Genomic DNA, 19066 nt, shown 5'->3' with positions numbered 1-19066 from the left:
GCCCGCACGTCTTGTAATTCTCTGTCTGGGAAATGATCTATCTATCTATCTAATCTATCTATTTATCTATCAAATCTATCTATCAAATTTATCTATCGCATCTATTAATCTATCTATCTAATCTATGTATCTATCAAATCTATCTCGTGGCCGGACTGTTATCTGACAGCCACTTGTGTGTCGGCCAAATGTCCGTCTGCCAAATGTCCGTCGGCCACGCTTTTATTATAGGCTGCCTATGGAACCATATACAAAACAAAAAATATATATTATTATTATTATACTTTATTTATAAAGCGCCAACATATTCTGCAGTGCTGTCCATGGATACAGTTCATTTAAATAAAACAATAATATAAAACTTCTAAGAGACAGGACAAATTTTACAAACACATACAGGAGGAATTGAAGGCCCTATTCCCGTGGGGAATCTAGAAGGGTAAGAGGTTGGGAAACAGGAGGTGAGGACTGCAAGAGTGAGAAAGAAGTTAATACAGAGTTAGATGAGGAAATATTAGGTAAGTGGAAGTAATTTATTATTGAGTTGGGTGGTAGGTAGGCTTCTCTGAACAGAAAAGTCTTCAGGGAGCATGTAAAAGAAGAAAGATTAGGGGAAAGCCTGACAGGACGAGGGAGAGTGTTCCAGAGTAAATTAGAAAGTTGATTAAAATTGCATGCTCTATCTAAATCACTAAAGAAAAATTTGGGTTCAGTGTCCCTTTAACTCTGCTGTGAATGGGGAGCGAATGAAGGGACTCGCAGAGAGGTGAAGCAGATACAGAGCGGCGGGAAAGGTGGAATAGCCTGGCAGAGGCATTTAGAATGGATTGAAGGGGGGAGAGGCAGGAAAGAGGAAGGCCAGTAAGTAAGTTATTGCAATAGTCAAGTCGGGAAATAACAAGGTAGTGGATTATTTGCTTAGTGGTGTTAGCGCTCAGAAAAAGGGCGAACCTTGGAAATATTGCGTAGATGTTTGCAGCAGGATGAAGAAAGCGATTGGATGTGGGGGATGAAGGATAGATTTTAATCAAGTGTAACTCCGAGGCAGCGGACTTGGGGCGATGGGAAAATGGTGATGCTGGCAACAGGGATAGAAAAGTCAGAAGTCAGCGAAGAGCTGGGGGGGGGGGGGGGATTAGAAGGAGCTCTGTCTTGGACATGTTAATCTTTAGGTGGTGAGAGGCCATCCAGGAAGAAATGCCAGGTAAGTAGTTGCCGACAAGAGAAAGGACAGAGGGAGAGAGAGCAGGGGTGGAGAGGTAGATCTGGGTGTCGTCAGCATAGAGGTGATATTTGAAGCCATAACTGTTGATAAGTTTACCCAGCAAAGAAGTATAAATGGAGAAGAGTAGAAGACCCAGAACAGATCCTTGAAGTACTCCAACAGACAGAGGTATTGGAGAGGAGAAGTCACCAGCAAATGATACAGAATTCAGGAAAGAGCAGTGTCACAAAGGCCAAGAGAGCTAAGGGTCTGTAGGAGGAGGGGGTGGTCAACTGTGTCGAAGGCAGCTGAGAGGTCAAGTAAGATAAGTATAGAGTAGTGGCCATTACTTTTAGCAGAAAGATGATCGTTAGTAACCTTGGTAAGTGCAGTCTCAGTTGAGTGTTTGGGGTGGAATCCAGATTGCAGGGGGTCAAGCAAGGAGTTGTCAGACAGGAAGTGGGTTAGGCGATTGTAAATTAGTTATTCCAGGAGTTTTAATGTTAGTGGAAGCAGTGATATGGGACGGTAGTTATCAGGAGAATTAGGGTCAAGGGAGGGTTTTTTGAGTATGAGAGTGACCTTTGCATGTTTGAAAGAAGATGGGAATGAATAGGTAGAGAGAGATAAGTTGAAGATGTGAGTGAGGGTGGAAGACAGGGAGGGTATTAGATGGGAAGTGATAGGGTTGAGCAGGCAGGTAGTGAGGCGTGAAGAAGATAGTAAAGAACAAACTTCATTCTCAGTGGCTAGATTGAAGATGCAGAGGGTGGCAGAGGGAGTAACTGGGCCTGGAGTTGGAAGATTGCAGGTTGGTGTTGGGATGTTGCTTCGGATAGTACGTGTTTTGTTTAAAAAGTAGTCTGCCAGGGCTTGAGCACTAAAGACAGACTGAGGTGGTGGAGCAGGTGGATAGAGAAGAGAGTTAAAGGTGGAGAAGAGTTGTTTAGGGTTTGAGGAAAGAGTAGATATGAGAGAAGAGAAGTAGTTTTGCTTGGCTAAGTGAAGGACAGAAGTGTATGAACGAAGAATAAACTTATAGTGGATGAAATCAGGTACAGAGTGAGTTTTCCTCCAGACACGCTCAGCAGTACTAGAGCATTTTTGCAAATAGCGTGTTTGCTCAGAGTGCCAGGGCTGTAACTGACGGCGTAATGTTTTGCGCAGCTGGGGAGGGGCAAGTGTGTCTAGTGCAGAGGAGTTAGTTTTATTATAGTGGGCTGTAGCGAGATCAGGGCAGGTTATACTGGAAGTGTGAGGAAGGAGAACTTGAATGATTTTTGAAAATTGTAGCGGATCCAAAGCATGTAGATTTCTACAAGTGTGAGGTGGAGAAGTGGGTTTTAGTGGTTATATTATTATTATAGGTGACCAGGTGATGGTCTGAAATGGGAAAAGGACAACAGGTGAGGTCAGATAAAGAGCAGAGGTAGGAAAATACCAGGTTGATGGAGTGTCCATCACAGTGAGTAGGGAATAGGGTGGATTGTGAGAGACCGAAAGAGGATGCGAGTGAAAGAAGTTTAGAGGCAGCAGGGGCAGACGGGTTGTCAATGGGAATGTTGAAGTCCCCAAAAATTAGCGTTGGTATATTTGTAGAGAGAAAGTGAGGAAGCCAGGCGGCAAAATATATAAAAGTAGCCATGTTAGTCCAATGATTTAGATTAAAAAAAAATGACGAGTATTCCAATACTAAGTAAAAAAAAACAATAATTATGTAATGCAAAACTCTTGTTGTTATGATTGATAGATAGATAGATAGATAGATAGATAGAAAGATAGATAGATAGATAGATAGATAGATAGATAGATAGATAGATAGATAAACACACACACATGTATATATAATGCTGGGTAAACAGCTGCACACTAAAAACCTATTTTACAAAAAAAATTGTAAATGTATTTCTAAGGCAACAATATCAGGACTGGAAGTGATACATCCAGCAACATACAAAATGCTCTTATACATATGTTTAATATTAAAATATTGCTACAAATGTGCATTATGTTTTTGTTCCACAGGAGGGCACTGTTTAACTTTATATGATTGCTACTGTAAAGCGAGAATACAAAAATGATTTTAGTTTATTGGCAGGTGGTAGCTTTTGACCACTTTAAATGAAACAGTGTTTATATAGACACACTTATAATGAATGTGTTTATTTTTAATAAAAATGTAAGATGCAGGAAACTTCTTTTTTTTTAAATTTCATTAGTTGTATAAATATTGTGAAGAAATAAAGTGTAAACTTTCAGTCTCCTTAAAAAGTAATAGGCACCAACCCGTTGTAAAACCTATCTCCTCTGCTGTGACCTGTAAGTTATAAATGAGCTACTAGAATAACAATCTCTCAGTGTTTGATGACCCTTTTAAAAGGACAATGTTCTGTAAAATGTGTTTCCATTGACAAAGTCTACCATCTGCAGAGCATTGTTCCTTTAGGCTTACTTTTATATTTGAAATAGCAGGATTTGTTCATTGAAAACTCCACCCAATGTTCTCAAGAACATACTCATTCAAATCGGCTGAGTCAGTGGGAACCTCAGGCCCAGCTAATCTTACCTCTTTCTATACACAAAGGCCAATACTTAAACAAAAATTGTCATTGTGGGTGGAGATGTGCAATGCCAGATATTTCAATTGCAAAAATAAACCTAAATGATCAATTTCCAACATATTGAATTCTGCAGCTGGTATAACAAGTTGTTGAGAACACATTAATGGGGGGGGTCGGGGGTCTTTTACAGAGCAATGTCCATTTTATTCAGACATCTCTTCTCTCTTATTGTTATACAGAGTTTTGCTAGATTTGCAGTCTTGCTCATTACATAATTATGATTTAAAGAGACAGTAAGGTTTATATTTTTCCTGCAACGCTTTTAAGATCATTTCAGAGTGACTTTGCAACCAGCAGTACCAAAACATTCTATTGCACGGCCAGAATACATCTGATTGACTGTACCAACCACTTGTAGAGCACCCAAAATGGTGCTGAAATACAACTTCTGGGTTTATTCAGAAAGTAAGAATGGGAGATATGCTGTTAAAAAACAATTGCAATGCTTAAAAATTGTCATGAAAATATAAGCTGTGCTATCCCTTTAAGACAAACCACTTCGTGTACTACTACTTACTTCCTGCTTATTAATGCGTTCCACAGGGTTTCCTGGGAGTTGTAGTCTTGCTTGAGTGAAAACGTTTTTGTTTTGTGCAAACAACTTCCTGCCCTGTGTGTACAGCCAATCATATGCGAGGTTGAACTGTTTGCTGGGAATTGTAGTTTATTAGCAACCAGTAGCGGTACCTTGATCAGGGCCAGGCTAGAGAGCTGTCACTACAGCACAAAACGAATGCTGGTTTAATTTCTACAGAATATAATTGCCATGTGCTGAGCTGAATGGGCAGCTGCTAGCAGCTCACCCCTCTCCCAATTGCGGTGGTGCAGCCCTGCATAAGAAACGAAGTATCCTCATACATGGTGCAGGTAACACAAGTAATCTGGGGAAGGGGGGTATTTTAGGGGAGATAAATACTAGAGGGCTGACATGAGGCCATGAGTACTAAACAGTTTATTCCACCAATATTCCTTTAATTAACCTGTAATGGAATTATAGCTAGAAGGGCACCACTGTATAAATACTGTTAATACTGACAAGCTGAGTTTATTAAGCCACTGGTGACCATAAAGACGGCAACATATATACATACATAGTTCTCTGTTAATTGTGAAATTCAAAGGTGTAGGTAACAATGTGTGTATTATATAAATATAATAAAATATGTTTGCATTAAAAAATAAATACATTTGAAACTAATAATTAAAAAGAAATATATGTTGTTGCACAACTGGCACACAATGATTAATTGCTTATTGGCTGCTTAGGGTATCTGCGCCCAGTTCTGTTAAAATACACATACACTACTAACCTCTTAAAGAGACATAAAATTTGCTTTGTTCTTATGGTATTCTTTGTTGAAAGCTAAACCTACGTAGGCTCATATGCTAATTTCTAAACCCTTCAAGGTAGCCTCTTATCTCAGTGCAGTTTGACAGTTTTCTACAGCTAGATAGCGCTAGTTCACATGTGTCATATAGATAACATTGTGCTCCTGCCCGTGGAGTTACCTAGGAGTCAGCACTGTGGCTAAAATGCAAGTCCGTCAAAAGAACTGAGATAAGGGGACAGTCTGCAGAGGCTTAAATACAAGGTAATCACAGAGGTAAAAAGTATATTAATATAACTGAGATAAGGGGCAGTCTGCAGATGCTTAGATACAAAGTAATCACAGATGTAAAAAGTATATTAATATAACTGAGATAAGGAGCAGTCTGCAGAGGCTTATATACAAGGTAATCACAGAGGTAAAAAGTATATTAATATAACTGAGATAAGGGGCAGTCTGCAGAGGGTTAGATACAAGGTAATCACAGAGGTAAAAAGTATATTAATATAACTGAGATAAGGGGGCAGTCTGCAGAGGCTTAGATACAGGGTAATCACAGAGGTAAAAAGTATATTAATATAACTGAGATAAGGAGCAGTCTGCAGAGGGTTAGATACAGGGTAATCAGAGAGGTAAAAAGTATATTAATATAACTGAAATAAGGGGGCAGTCTGCAGAGGGTTAGATACAGGGTAATCACAGAGGTAAAAAGTATATTAATATAACTGAGATAAGGAGCAGTCTGCAGAGGGTTAGATACAGGGTAATCACAGAGGTAAAAAGTATATTAATATAACTGAAATAAGGGGGCAGTCTGCAGAGGGTTAGATACAGGGTAATCGCAGAGGTAAAAAGTATATTAATATAACTGAGATAAGGAGCAGTCTGCAGAGGGTTAGATACAAGGTAATTACAGAGGTAAAAAATATATTATTATAACAGTGTTGGTTATGCAAAATTGGGGAATGAGTATTAAAGGGATTATCTATCTTTTTTAACAATAACAATTCTGGAGTAGAATGTCCATCTATTTGGGATTTATTTACCAACATGTAGTAAAAATAATCTCTTGCCATTATTTGTCAAGTGAAAAGATCTCATACAGTATTTGCCCACTGTCCCAACCTCCCCAGGACAGTCACAGTTTTTGCCTACTGTTCAATTGTATAAATGTTCCTGAAGTCATTGTAAAAATCTGCCTTGAGATGTGGGCTTTGCATGGATGTCTGTGTTGGAATTGGACAAGGTTTTTTTTTTAGTCTTATCTATATGTTTGGATTTTGCTGCACTTTACATTATAGCAGCATAATAATTAAGTGACATGTCTAATTTGATGATTTGTCACTTGTCAATCTCCCACAGTCATTTAGAGATTTCTTTGAATAATACACTAATATTTTGGGGTCAATTTATCAAGCTACAGCGGACAGGGGCGTACATACGTGCCTCTGTCTACCGCAGTGCGCCTCTGGCGGGCTGAATTCAACATTGTACGAGAACGCATCATTTTGCACTCTTGTGCAACGCTGCCCCCTGCCCGCGCACAGCCAATCACGCACGGGCAGGTCTGATGACCGCTGGTTCATAAATACGGACTGCAGGTTGTCTTGTAAGAACCTGCAGTCGTATTTAGACAAAGCCTTTGATAAATCGACCCCTTAGTGTATAGGTTGTCTTGTAAGAACCTGCAGTCGTATTTAGACAAAGCCTTTGATAAATCGACCCCTTAGTGTATAGGTTGTCTTGTAAGAACCTGCAGTCGTATTTGGGCGAAACCTTTGATAAATCGACCCCTTAGTGTATTTTGTTTTTGGATGGGGCAGAGTGTGCGGATCTATGTAACCAATAGTGGATGTGGTCAGTACTACAGTGCTATTGGACTGTTCTGCTGCAGTGTCCCTACTCACTAGATTTTATTTCAAGTGTTGCCAGCTATGCTAATGTGTGTTCCCCAGATGAGTTCAGCATAGCTTGGATTCAGTGAAGGTATTCAGCAAATAAAGGGCAGTGATTGCAGACCAGTAGTAAGTGCTGGATAAAAGTGTTGTTGTTACATTAAAGGGACGTTAAATTATGGTATATTTTATTATTGCACTTTTGCTTGAAGGGAACTTTATTTAACTACCACAGACGGATTAAACACATTAGTTATAGTCCATGCAGCAGTGGACCCCATAGCAGAACATGGTTGGGGAACCAATCAGTTAACGCATTTGTGCATAGGCGGCAATCACCAGGCCATATTCATCTTGGCAACACATTGCTGGGCCTAAGCTGACTTTAACTTTGTGTTTATCCCTTTTTGTTGGGGGAAGGAGGTTAAACACATAATTATATTTAAGCAAAAGTGCAATTATACAATGATCTATCACATTAAAGGGATATGAAACCCCACATTTTTCTTTCATGATTTAGATAGAGCAGGCGATTTTAAACAACTTTCTAATTTAAGTCTATTATCAATTTTTCTTTGATGTCTTGACTCTTGGTATCTTTTGTTGCAAAGCAGAGACATAAGCGTATGAGCCAGCCCATTTCTGGAGCACTATATGGCAGCATTTAGCAAAAATGTTATCCATTTGCAAGAGCACAAGATGGCAGCAGTTAGCAAGAATGTTATCCATTTGCAAGAGCACTAGATGGCAGCAGTTAGCAAGAATGTTATCCATTTGCAAGAGCACTAGATGGCAGCAGTTAGCAAGAATGTTATCCATTTGCAAGAGCACTAGATGGCAGCAGTTAGCAAGAATGTTATCCATTTGCAAGAGCACTAGATGGCAGCGGTTAGCAAGAATGTTATCCATTTGCAAGAGCACTAGATGGCAGCAGTTAGCAAGAATGTTATCCATTTGCAAGAGTACTAGATGGCAGCAGTTAGCAAGAATGTAATCCATTTGCAAGAGCACAAGATGGCAGCAGTTAGCAAGAATGTTATCCATTTGCAAGAGCACTAGATGGCAGCAGTTAGCAAGAATGTTATCCATTTGCAAGAGCACTAGATGGCAGCAGTTTGGTGAGAATGTTATCCATTTGCAAGAGCACTAGATGGCAGCAGTTAGCAAGAATGTTATCCATTTGCAAGAGCACTAGATGGCAGCAGTTAGCAAGAATGTTATCCATTTGCAAGAGCACTAGATGGCAGCAGTTAGCAAGAGTGTTATCCATTTGCAAGAGCACTAGATGGCAGCAGTTAGCAAGAATGTTATCCATTTGCAAGAGCACTAGATGGCAGCAGTTAGCAAGAATGTTATCCATTTGCAAGAGCACTAGATGGCAGCAGTTAGCAAGAGTGTTATCCATTTGCAAGAGCACTATATGGCAGCAGTTTTGCAAGAGTGTTATCCATTTGCAAGAGCACAAGATGGCAGCAGTTAGCAAGAATGTTATCCATTTGCAAGAGCACTAGAGGACAGCAGTTAGCAAGAATGTTATCCATTTGCAAGAGCACTAGAGGACAGCAGTTAGCAAGAATGTTATCCATTTGCAAGAGCACTAGATGGCAGCAGTTAGCAAGAATGTTATCCATTTGCAAGAGCACTAGATTGCAGCAGTTTTGCAAGAATGTTATCCATTTGCAAGAGCACTAGAGGACAGCAGTTAGCAAGAATGTTATCCATTTGCAAGAGCACTAGAGGACAGCAGTTAGCAAGAATGTTATCCATTTGCAAGAGCACTAGATGGCAGCAGTTAGCAAGAATGTTATCCATTTGCAAGAGCACTAGATGGCAGCAGTTAGCAAGAATGTTATCCATTTGCAAGAGCACTAGATGGCAGCAGTTAGCAAGAATGTTATCCATTTGCAAGAGCACTAGATGGCAGCGGTTAGCAAGAATGTTATCCATTTGCAAGAGCACAAGATGGCAGCAGTTAGCAAGAATGTTCTCCATTTGCAAGAGCACTAGATGGCAGCAGTTAGCAAGAATGTTATCCATTTGCAAGAGCACTAGATGGCAGCAGTTAGCAAGAATGTTATCCATTTGCAAGAGCACTAGATGGCAGCAGTTAGCAAGTTTGTTATCCATTTGCAAGAGCACTAGATGGCAGCAGTTAGCAAGAATGTTATCCATTTGCAAGAGCACTAGATGGCAGCAGTTAGCAAGAATGTTATCCATTTGCAAGAGCACTAGATGGCAGCAGTTAGCAAGAATGTTATCCATTAGCAAGAGCACTAGATGGCAGCAGTTAGCAAGAATGTTATCCATTTGCAAGAGCACTAGATGGCAGCAGTTAGCAAGAATGTTATCCATTTGCAAGAGCACTAGATGGCAGCAGTTAGCAAGAATGTTATCCATTTGCAAGAGCACTAGATGGCAGCAGTTAGCAAGAATGTTATCCATTTGCAAGAGCACTAGATGGCAGCACTATTTCCTGCAATGTAGTGCTCCAGATGCCTACTCTACAATACTGAATTTCATGAGAATGAAGCAAATTTAATAATAGAAGTATATTGGATTTTTTTTTTAAATGGTATGCTCTGTCTGAATAAAAAAGAAACATTTTGGGTTTCATATCCCTTTAATTAATACAAATTAATTTCACGTATTAGGATTTAGAATGTTTCTCCAAAAACAAAAAGTTATGAAAAAATACTTTCTTGCTTTTGAAGTGCTCTCAAAAACATTTTTTTTTTTTTTTTTAAATAATCTCCAATATTGCTACTTTTGATGATATTTAATGAATAGTTCTGATTCCCAAGATATGTTAAATCCATTTACAAATTATATTTAAAGGGCTATTGTACTCAATTTATTTTTCTTCTAAAAGAGGGCATTCCATTTTTGATTGGATGTTCCTGTGCCAAATAAAACATTTTTTCTTGCACCCCTATTTATATCATGCAGCAGCCCACTGATGACATTATGATCTGGGCTGCATATGGCATCCAAACACAAAAGGCTCACTAGTTAGATTCAACATACTGTCAATGCTATTCAGCAGAGTACCTAGATGCAGCCCAGATTGTGATGTCATCAGTGGGTTGAACTTGGCAGCCATTTCAAACTGGCCAGAAACAATATTCATTTTAAAATAACTTTTTTTTTTTTATTGTTCCTGCAGCATTATATAGAAAGGGGTGTAGGAAGCTATTTGCAGCTTAAAGGGACAGTCAACACAAGAATTTTTGTTATTTAAAAATATAGATAATTCCTTTATTACCCATTTCTCAGTTTTGCATAACCAACACAGTTATAATAATACACGTTTTATCTCTGTAATTACCTTGTATCTATGCCTCTGCAAACTGCCCCCTTATTTCAGTTCTTTTGACAGACTTGCATTTTAGCCAATCAGTGCTTACTCCTAGGTAACTTCACATGCGTGAGCTCAATGTTATCTATATGATACACATGAACGAAAACCCTCTAGTGGTGAAAAACTGTCAAAATGCATTCACATAAGAGGCGGCCTTCAAGGTCTAAGAAATTAGCATATGAGCCTACCTAGGTTTAGATTTCAACTCAAAATACCAAGAGAACAAAGTAAAAATAGTAAAAAAAAGTACAGGTAAATTGGAAATTTGTTTAAAATGATATACCAAATTTGAATCATGAAAGTTTATTTTGGATTTGACTGTCCCTTTAATCTAAGGTAAGACTTGAAGATTGTTAGAAAATAGAGTAAAAAACGATGGCACTACAAGTGTTGTTTCCTAAGTTAATCATGTGGATTAGCATATGCAATATTCTTATCTGCAAAATGATTTATTGAAAAGGTGCTGTACACCAAAGATAATAGTATACTTACTTCTAACCAGATTCCCATAATGTAACTCTAGACCGTACTACAGTTAAAGGGCCATTATACACTCATTTTTTCTTTGCATAAATGGTTTGTAGATGATCTATTTATAAAGCCCATAAAGTTTGTTTTTTTTTAAATGTATAATTTTGCTTATTTTTAAATAACATTTCTCTGATTTTCAGACTCCTAACCAAGCCCCAAAGTTTTATTTGAATACCGTCAGCTACCTTCTCCAGCTTGCTCCTGTTTGTGTAAAGGGTCTTTTCATATGCAAAAGAAGGGGGAAGGGGGAGTGTCTTATTTCCCACTTGCAGTGGGCTTTCCAACTGCCTTTTCAACAGAGCTAAACTAAGAGCTTCTAAGTAAGTTTTTAAACAGTTTTATACTGGATTTTTATATCAGTATCTGTGCATCTTATTCTTTATAGTAGTGTCTATTACATGCAGTTATATGAAAATTAGTGTATACTGTCCCTTTAAGAGCAGTAGCTATATATTAGGACTTATCCGTATAGAATCAGCTTACCTTATAGGTATATCAGCATGAACAACCAATTTAATTTATAATATTACGCTGAATGCAACAGTTAACTTGGCAACCTTGTATTTACAAGAATATCTGTTTCATTATATGTTGACTACGGAGTAAGCTCACTTTATTTTGCTAATATAGTGGGAACAGTAACAACTGGACATACTAGGGATCTGATCAATCACTATTATATTAACCATGAGGTACACAAAGAGTCTTGATCAGAAACCTATGAATTTACTCCTCTAGAATTGAAACACATTGAGGATTAATAACTTAGTACATTGAGTACTATGTGCTATGTTTATCTTTGTTCTCCCTTCGCCCTTTTGATACTCCAGTATTTATTACTTATCATCATGATTCTGTTATTCCACTAGGGGATATAATAGCAACACGTTATCTTTCTCAGTGCACCATTGCAACAACATTGTGTTTTTAAGTCTGTTATTTTATATTAACCTATTAAAAGTAAAGTTTTAACCCCTTCTTTCGGGGAACCCATTATTCTCTGTCAACTTTAAAATATAGTAATAGTGTTGTAGCGCTAATTATGTGCACATCTTTCCAGTGTTTACTGGATTTTTGTAAAGACTTGAAGATGGCTAAGGTGTAGACTGTCCCTTTAAGCTTATGGAAGATTTGACTGCCTTCACCAACTACAGTACAGGAATTATCCTTAAAGGGACATGAATCCCAACTTTTCCTCTTTCAAAGAAACATAGATATTGATGGCAGATAAGAGCCATAGGCCCAGAAAGTCTGCCTGATATTACCTAACTGTATAAACGTACCTAGTTTGTAGGATAGCCTTATGCTTGTCCCAGGCATTAATTCGTTTGTAGGATAGCCTTATGCTTGTCCCAGGCATTAATTAATTTGTAGGATAGCCTTATGTTTATCCCAGGCATTAATTTGTTTGTAGGATAGCCTTATGTTTATCCCAGGCATTAATTTGTTTGTAGGATAGCCTTATGCTTGTCCCAGGCATTCATTTGTTTGTAGGATAGCCTTATGCTTGTCCCAGGCATTCATTTGTTTGTAGGATAGCCTTATGTTTATCCCAGGCATTAATTTGTTTATAGGATAGCCTTATGCTTGTCCCAGGCATTAATTAGTTTGTAGGATAGCCTTATGCTTGTCCCAGGCATTAATTAGTTTGTAGGATAGCCTTATGCTTGTCCCAGGCATTAATTAGTTTGTAGGATAGCCTTATGTTTGTCCCAGGCATTAATTAGTTTGTAGGATAGCCTTATGCTTGTCCCAGGCATTAATTAGTTTATAGGATAGCCTTATGCTTATCCCAGGCATTAAAGGGGTACTGTAAGTAAATATTTTCTATGCCTGTTACTAACTAACTACCCCAATACACTTTTTATCAATAGCATTTCATTAACATATCTCTACCGTATATCAGAAATCTTGTCTGCAAATTTAATTGTTTTCCAAACCCACTCCGTGGGTATCCTTTGCTCTGTACCAATCCGTTTACAATACCTAGGTTTCAAAATGGCGCTTTAAACACAAAGTTATTGGTTTAAGTATTTTGAACATGCAGTGCTGAAAATAGTGGGCAGGATAACGTGACATCATCGGCGAATAAAATATATAACTTTTAGAACGTTATGAAACTTCGTTTTGGAGAAAATATAGGTCAATAGGTTTTAATTAATGTTTATTAACTTTAATATGTTAGTTGTTTAGCTTAAAAATTATAACAGAAAGTAATCCTTTAATTAGTTTGTAGGATAGCCTTATGTTTATCCCAGGCATTAATTAGTTTGTAGGATAGCCTTATGTTTATCCCAGGCATTAATTAGTTTGTAAGATAGCCTTATGTTTATCCCAGGCATTAATTAGTTTGTAAGATAGCCTTATGTTTATCCCAGGCATTAATTAGTTTGTAGGATAGCCTTATGTTTATCCCAGGCATTAATTAGTTTGTAAGATAGCCTTATGTTTATCCCAGGCATTAATTAGTTTGTAAGATAGCCTTATGTTTATCCCAGGCATTAATTAGTTTGTAAGATAGCCTTATGTTTATCCCAGGCATTAATTAGTTTGTAGGATAGCCTTATGTTTATCCCAGGCATTAATTAGTTTGTAGGATAGCCTTATGCTTATCCCAGGCATTAATTAGTTTGTAGGATAGCCTTATGCTTATCCCAGGCATTAATTAGTTTGTAGGATAGCCTTATGCTTGTCCCAGGCATTAATTTGTTTGTAGGATAGCCTTATGCTTGTCCCAGGCATTAATTTGTTTGTAGGATAGCCTTATGCTTGTCCCAGGCATTAATTTGTTTGTAGGATAGCCTTATGCTTATCCCAGGCATTAATTTGTTTGTAGGATAGCCTTATGCTTGTCCCAGGCATTAATTTGTTTGTAGGATAGCCTTATGCTTGTCCCAGGCATTTTTAAAGGCCCCCACAGTGTTTGCCATTACTACCTCTTGAGGAAGTTTATTCCATAAATCAATCACCCTTTCTGTAAAGAAGCTTCCTCAAATTACTCCTGAATCTACTACCCTTTAGCTTGAGCTCATGACCCCTAGTTCTTGAATTTCCCATTTTATATAAAATACCCACAGCCTCAGTTCATGAGTCAAATAGTGCATGCAATTTTAAACAACTTTCTAATTTACTTCTATTATAAAATTGTCTGTTGTTTTGGTATCTTTTGTTGAAAAGCAGGAAAGTAAGCTCAGGAACACGCGTCTGGAGCACTATATAGCAGCAGGTTTGCAAGACCATTAGATGGCAGTGTTATTTCCTGCCATATAGACACCTTCCTATGTATTTTTTAAAAATGATATGCTCTGTCTGAAACAAAAAAATTGAGTTTCATAAATCTATTGCTATATGTATTTCTAAAACTGATTTACTAAACATGATACATGTTATTTAATGTGTACTGTTCCACTAGGGTGTGGATTTTATTTAAATTAGCTGACGCGTTGCCTCTTCTGCAAGCTTCTCCTCCCAGACACCAGATGGTGCTAGACTGCCCAATATGGAGTTTGATGTGAGTGGGGGACTTGAATCGCTGCCCATAAGAGGAGCTGAAGGACAAATTGTGAACTTTCAAGTAAGTACTAACATCATTGTAGGAACGAGAAAGAAAAGTATAAGGAGACCAACATACATGACACCTACACCACAAGTTATGCCAGTGTGAATCTCAAACAACTGTCCTTGTAAGTCCATGTGTTAGCGTGCAATGTCGTACTATCAGTCTTGCCGATGCTTCTCGGTGCCAACAAGTGTGCACTCTAATTCTATGACATTGTGTGCTTTAAGTCTTAATTCTGTGTACAAACACACACTGTGTCTCATAATTCCATGCCCCAGTATCCACTTTGTGTCTTTTAGAATTCTGTGTCAAACTCTAAGGCCCAACATGCGTTTGTTTCATCTCATAATTATGTGTCCATCTTTCTTTGTGTGTCAGTTTCTTTTCCCAGTATGTAATGTCTTTCATTACTCTATGTCTAAGCATGTTCTGTGTCTTATAATTCCATGTTCTTGTCTGTTTCACATGTACAACTCTATATATGAGCCTATGCCCCTGTTTACGATACCTATATATTCTTAAAGGGAAGGCAAGTGATGTATAAGGAGTAATGCATCACATCCATTACACCAGGGTTCTTAAAAAAATGTTCCCAAGACCAAGTGCCATGATACCTCATACCTTTTGTGACCTTAATTTTATGCTTGGTCTGAACATTTCTGAAGTAATATACAACAAAATAGCTGCAATTTTTGGCAAAGTGAGTAAAATATGTTCGTACTTTATTCCTGATTGTAATCAAACTTGTAAGTGTTGTAAAAGGCAACAACAACACACACTCTTATAGCATACAGTACACAGACACACACACTCTCATACAACACACACAGTGCACACAATCTCATACAGATGCACACACTCATACAGCACACACTCTCATAAAGCACACAGCACAGACGCACACTCTCATAAAGCACACTCATACAACACACACAGCACACTCTCATAAAGCACACTCATACAACACAGACGCACACACTCTCATAAAGCACACTCATACAACAGACAGCACACACTCTCATAAAGCACTCATACAACAAAGACGCACACACTCTCATAAAGCACACTCATACAACAGACACAGCACACACTCTCATAAAGCACTCATACAACACACACAGCACAAAGACGCACACACTCTCATAAAGCACACTCATACAACAGACACAGCACACACTCTCATAAAGCACACTCATACAACACACAGACACACACACTCTCATAAAGCACACTCATACAACAGACAGCACACACTCTCATAAAGCACGCATACAACACACACAGCACACTCTCATAAAGCACACTCATACAACACACACAGCACAAAGACGCACACACTCTCATAAAGCACACTCATACAACAGACACAGCACACACTCTCATAAAGCACACTCATACAACACACAGACACACACACTCTCATAAAGCACACTCATACAACAGACAGCACACACTCTCATAAAGCACGCATACAACACACACAGCACACTCTCATAAAGCACACTCATACAACACACACAGCACAAAGACGCACACACTCTCATAAAGCACACTCATACAATGCACACACTCTCATAAAGCGCACTCATACAACAGACACAGCACACACTCTCATAAAGCACACTCATACAACACACACAGACGCGCACACTCATACAACACACACAGTGCACACTTTCATACAGCACACAGACACAGCACACACTTTCATACAACACACACACACAAGTAAACATGGTGTTGCGACCCAGTAATGGGTCCTGACCCCTGGGTTGAAGAACCCTGCATTACACCTCTGTAAATGTATAGCGTTGTATACAATAACGTTACTTGGATTCTTGCCAGTAGTCCTGCACCCATTACTGAGCTAATCAAAAGGTCAATTTCACTCAAACCATTAAGTGAATTACAGTGCATGCTCCTGCTTATTCCTTTTGAGTAGGGAGAGTCTGAAGTGGCTCCAAGAGCTCTTCAGTTGTTAGCACAAGCGACAACTAACTAAAATGCTTTCCCTAGGCAACACTAAGCCCAGGTATGCGTATTATAATGTGTAAATGATCTAATGTTTGTATAATATCCATGTTAAAGATAAATACACTAAAGCTTAATGCTACTATTGCAAAGTAAGGACTATACGCTCTGATACTATAGAACAAGACGTTCATATTGTCTTGTTCCTAGTATCCGCTAACAACATTAGTCACGCTTTACTTATGTGCTCTATAATGAGGATGTAAAGGACATTTCAGTAGACATTTCAGAATTGGTTGCATAAGCAGGGACATAATTAAAAAGAAACGTTGAATAACCATGAAAAGCACATGCCAGTCTAAACAATGGCTACACGTGCAGCACAACCCATATAACCACTTGCCAGATAAGGAGATGTTCCTAGCATGGAATGTCACTTCTTAAACCTTGAGGCAACCTGAAACAATAACCCTTGTGTTAACGGAACAAAACATAAGCACACAAGTTTGGTTGCGCAACATTAATGTACAGGAATGTAGAGGCTAGTACAGCACCTTCACAATTCTTTATTATTATTTTATTTGTTGTTTTGCCTTGCATTAAACTAATTCTATTACCTATGTGCACAGTATTTTCCAGATCTGATTACTGGACCAGGAGCTGAGTTAGACCCCAGTGAGGTATCTATTCTGGGATGTAACTGTAGTGAGTCTTGTGTGCCAGGAGTCTGCACGTGTCTGCCTTATGGTAATAACTATGTTAACCACAGAGTTGTCAACTCCAAGACCCCTATCCTGGAATGTAACATCTTATGCAACTGTGGGGAGACCTGCCATAACCGTGAGACTCAACAAGGACTGCAATTCAGGCTGCAGGTGTGTAGGACTTCTGGGAAGGGTCTGGGCCTCTGCACACTTGAATATATACCTAGTGGTAGGTTTGTATGTGAATATGCCGGAGAAGTGATAGGTAAGGAAGAGGCCGGCAGAAGAATCTGCGCCCAAGAACCCACCGACAACAACTATATTATTGCTGTACGTGAGCACCTCCACGCAGGACAAACCTTGGAAACCTTTGTAGACCCTACGCACAAAGGAAACGTCGGAAGGTTTCTAAACCACTCATGCCAACCTAACCTGTTCATGCTGCCAGTACGCACCCACTCCATGGTACCCAAACTGGCACTATTTGCTGCCCGCGATATTCTGCCAGGAGAGGAGCTATGTTATGATTATTCTGGCAGATACTTTAACTCTGTGCCTGACAGTGTGAGCACTTCTCAGGCCGTGGCACAATATGAGGCCAGCTCGGGCAAAAGATGTCTATGTGAAACCTCATCCTGCACTGGAACACTACCATATGACTGCTCCTTGTACCAGTTAGAGCCTCAGTAACCTTGGCGTTTAATGCCACCACGTTTTTTTTTTTTTTTTAATACAGTTATCCAAAATGTACTAACCAACATCTAGATTGTGATATAAATGAAGGAAGTTACTAATTGGATAATAAAATACACTACAAGTGAAATTCTAGTATAAAAATAAAATACTCTTGCTACCAAACTTTATTTTTACAGGAATTCCTTTATTTTACTTTGTTTAAAGGAACAGTAAAATAAAAAATAAACTTTTCTGATTCAGATAGAGCAGCGATTTTAAACAACTTTCCAATTTACTTCTATTATCAACTTTGATTGAGTGTGAACCTAGGTAGTCTCAGGAGCAGCAGTGCACGACTGGGAGCTAGCTGAAAACATCTGGTGAGCCAATGACAAGAGGCATATCTACAGCCCCCAATTACCAGCTAGCTCCCAGTAATGCATTGCTGCTCCTAAGCCTACATTGTATGCTTTACAATAAAGGATTCCAAAAGAACAAAGTACATTTTGAGAACAGAAGTAAACTGGGAAGTTCTAAAGCAAAATGGGGGTGGTCCAACAGCGCACATTTAAAGGGACACTGAACCCAATTTTTTTCCTTTCATGATTCAGATAGAGCATGCAATTTTAAGCACCTTTCTAATTTACTCCTATTATCAATTTTTCTTCGTTCTCTTAGTACCTTTATTTGAATGTAAGCTTACGAGCCGGCCCATCTTTGGTAAAGCACCTGGGTAGCCCTTGCTAATTGGTGGCTACATTTAGCCACCAATCAGCAAGTGCTATCCAAGGTCTGAACCAAAAATAGCCGGGCTCCTAAGCTTTACATTCCTGTTTTTTCAAATAAAGATACCAAGAGAACGAATAAAAGAACCCCTGAAGTAAATTAGAAAAAAAATGTTGGTTCAGTATCCCTTTAACTACCTTTCTTAACCATTTTGAATTAATTGAATACAGAGTAATAGATGGGAATCTGTTTAAAAATACACTTAAATGGAAACTGATCATTTTATTTTTTTATAGTAGAACTTCTCTTAAAAAACTTCAGCAGAATTTTAAAAAAATTAAGTAAAAAAATAAATGAAATAGGTATGGCTAATTTATTGTAGACAGCTGCTTTGACCATGAAATTGTGTAGGTCAAACTGAACGCTCTGGATCCAACACACATCTGTATTAAACTTCTAAATGAAATTCATGTCTTATAGAATTAGTCTCCTTT

At 38.5% G+C, this 19066-nt stretch overlaps 1 protein-coding gene across 4 annotated transcripts; it reads left to right on the top strand.

Moving 5' to 3' along the window:
• Positions 1-4513: 4513 nt before the first annotated feature.
• On the top strand, positions 4514-19042 carry LOC128666296 (histone-lysine N-methyltransferase SETMAR). 4 transcript variants are annotated; one of them, XM_053720788.1, is made up of 4 exons: positions 4514-4692; positions 11078-11257; positions 14397-14511; positions 17097-19042. In XM_053720788.1, the coding sequence occupies exons 3-4, from the start codon at positions 14437-14439 to the stop codon at positions 17859-17861; spliced, it is 840 nt and encodes a 279-aa protein (XP_053576763.1). In that variant the 5' UTR covers positions 4514-4692; positions 11078-11257; positions 14397-14436; the 3' UTR covers positions 17862-19042. The 4 variants fall into 4 exon arrangements, with proteins under 4 accessions (XP_053576763.1, XP_053576761.1, XP_053576765.1 ...); XM_053720786.1 differs by having other exon boundaries at positions 14350-14511; XM_053720790.1 differs by lacking the exon at positions 11078-11257 and having other exon boundaries at positions 14350-14511.
• Positions 19043-19066: the final 24 nt, after the last annotated feature.

The sequence above is a fragment of the Bombina bombina genome, chromosome 7 (assembly GCF_027579735.1).
Source record: "Bombina bombina isolate aBomBom1 chromosome 7, aBomBom1.pri, whole genome shotgun sequence".
NCBI lineage: Eukaryota > Metazoa > Chordata > Amphibia > Anura > Bombinatoridae > Bombina > Bombina bombina.
Note: the sequence above shows the minus strand (reverse complement) of the source record. Positions and strands in the feature narration are given on the sequence as shown.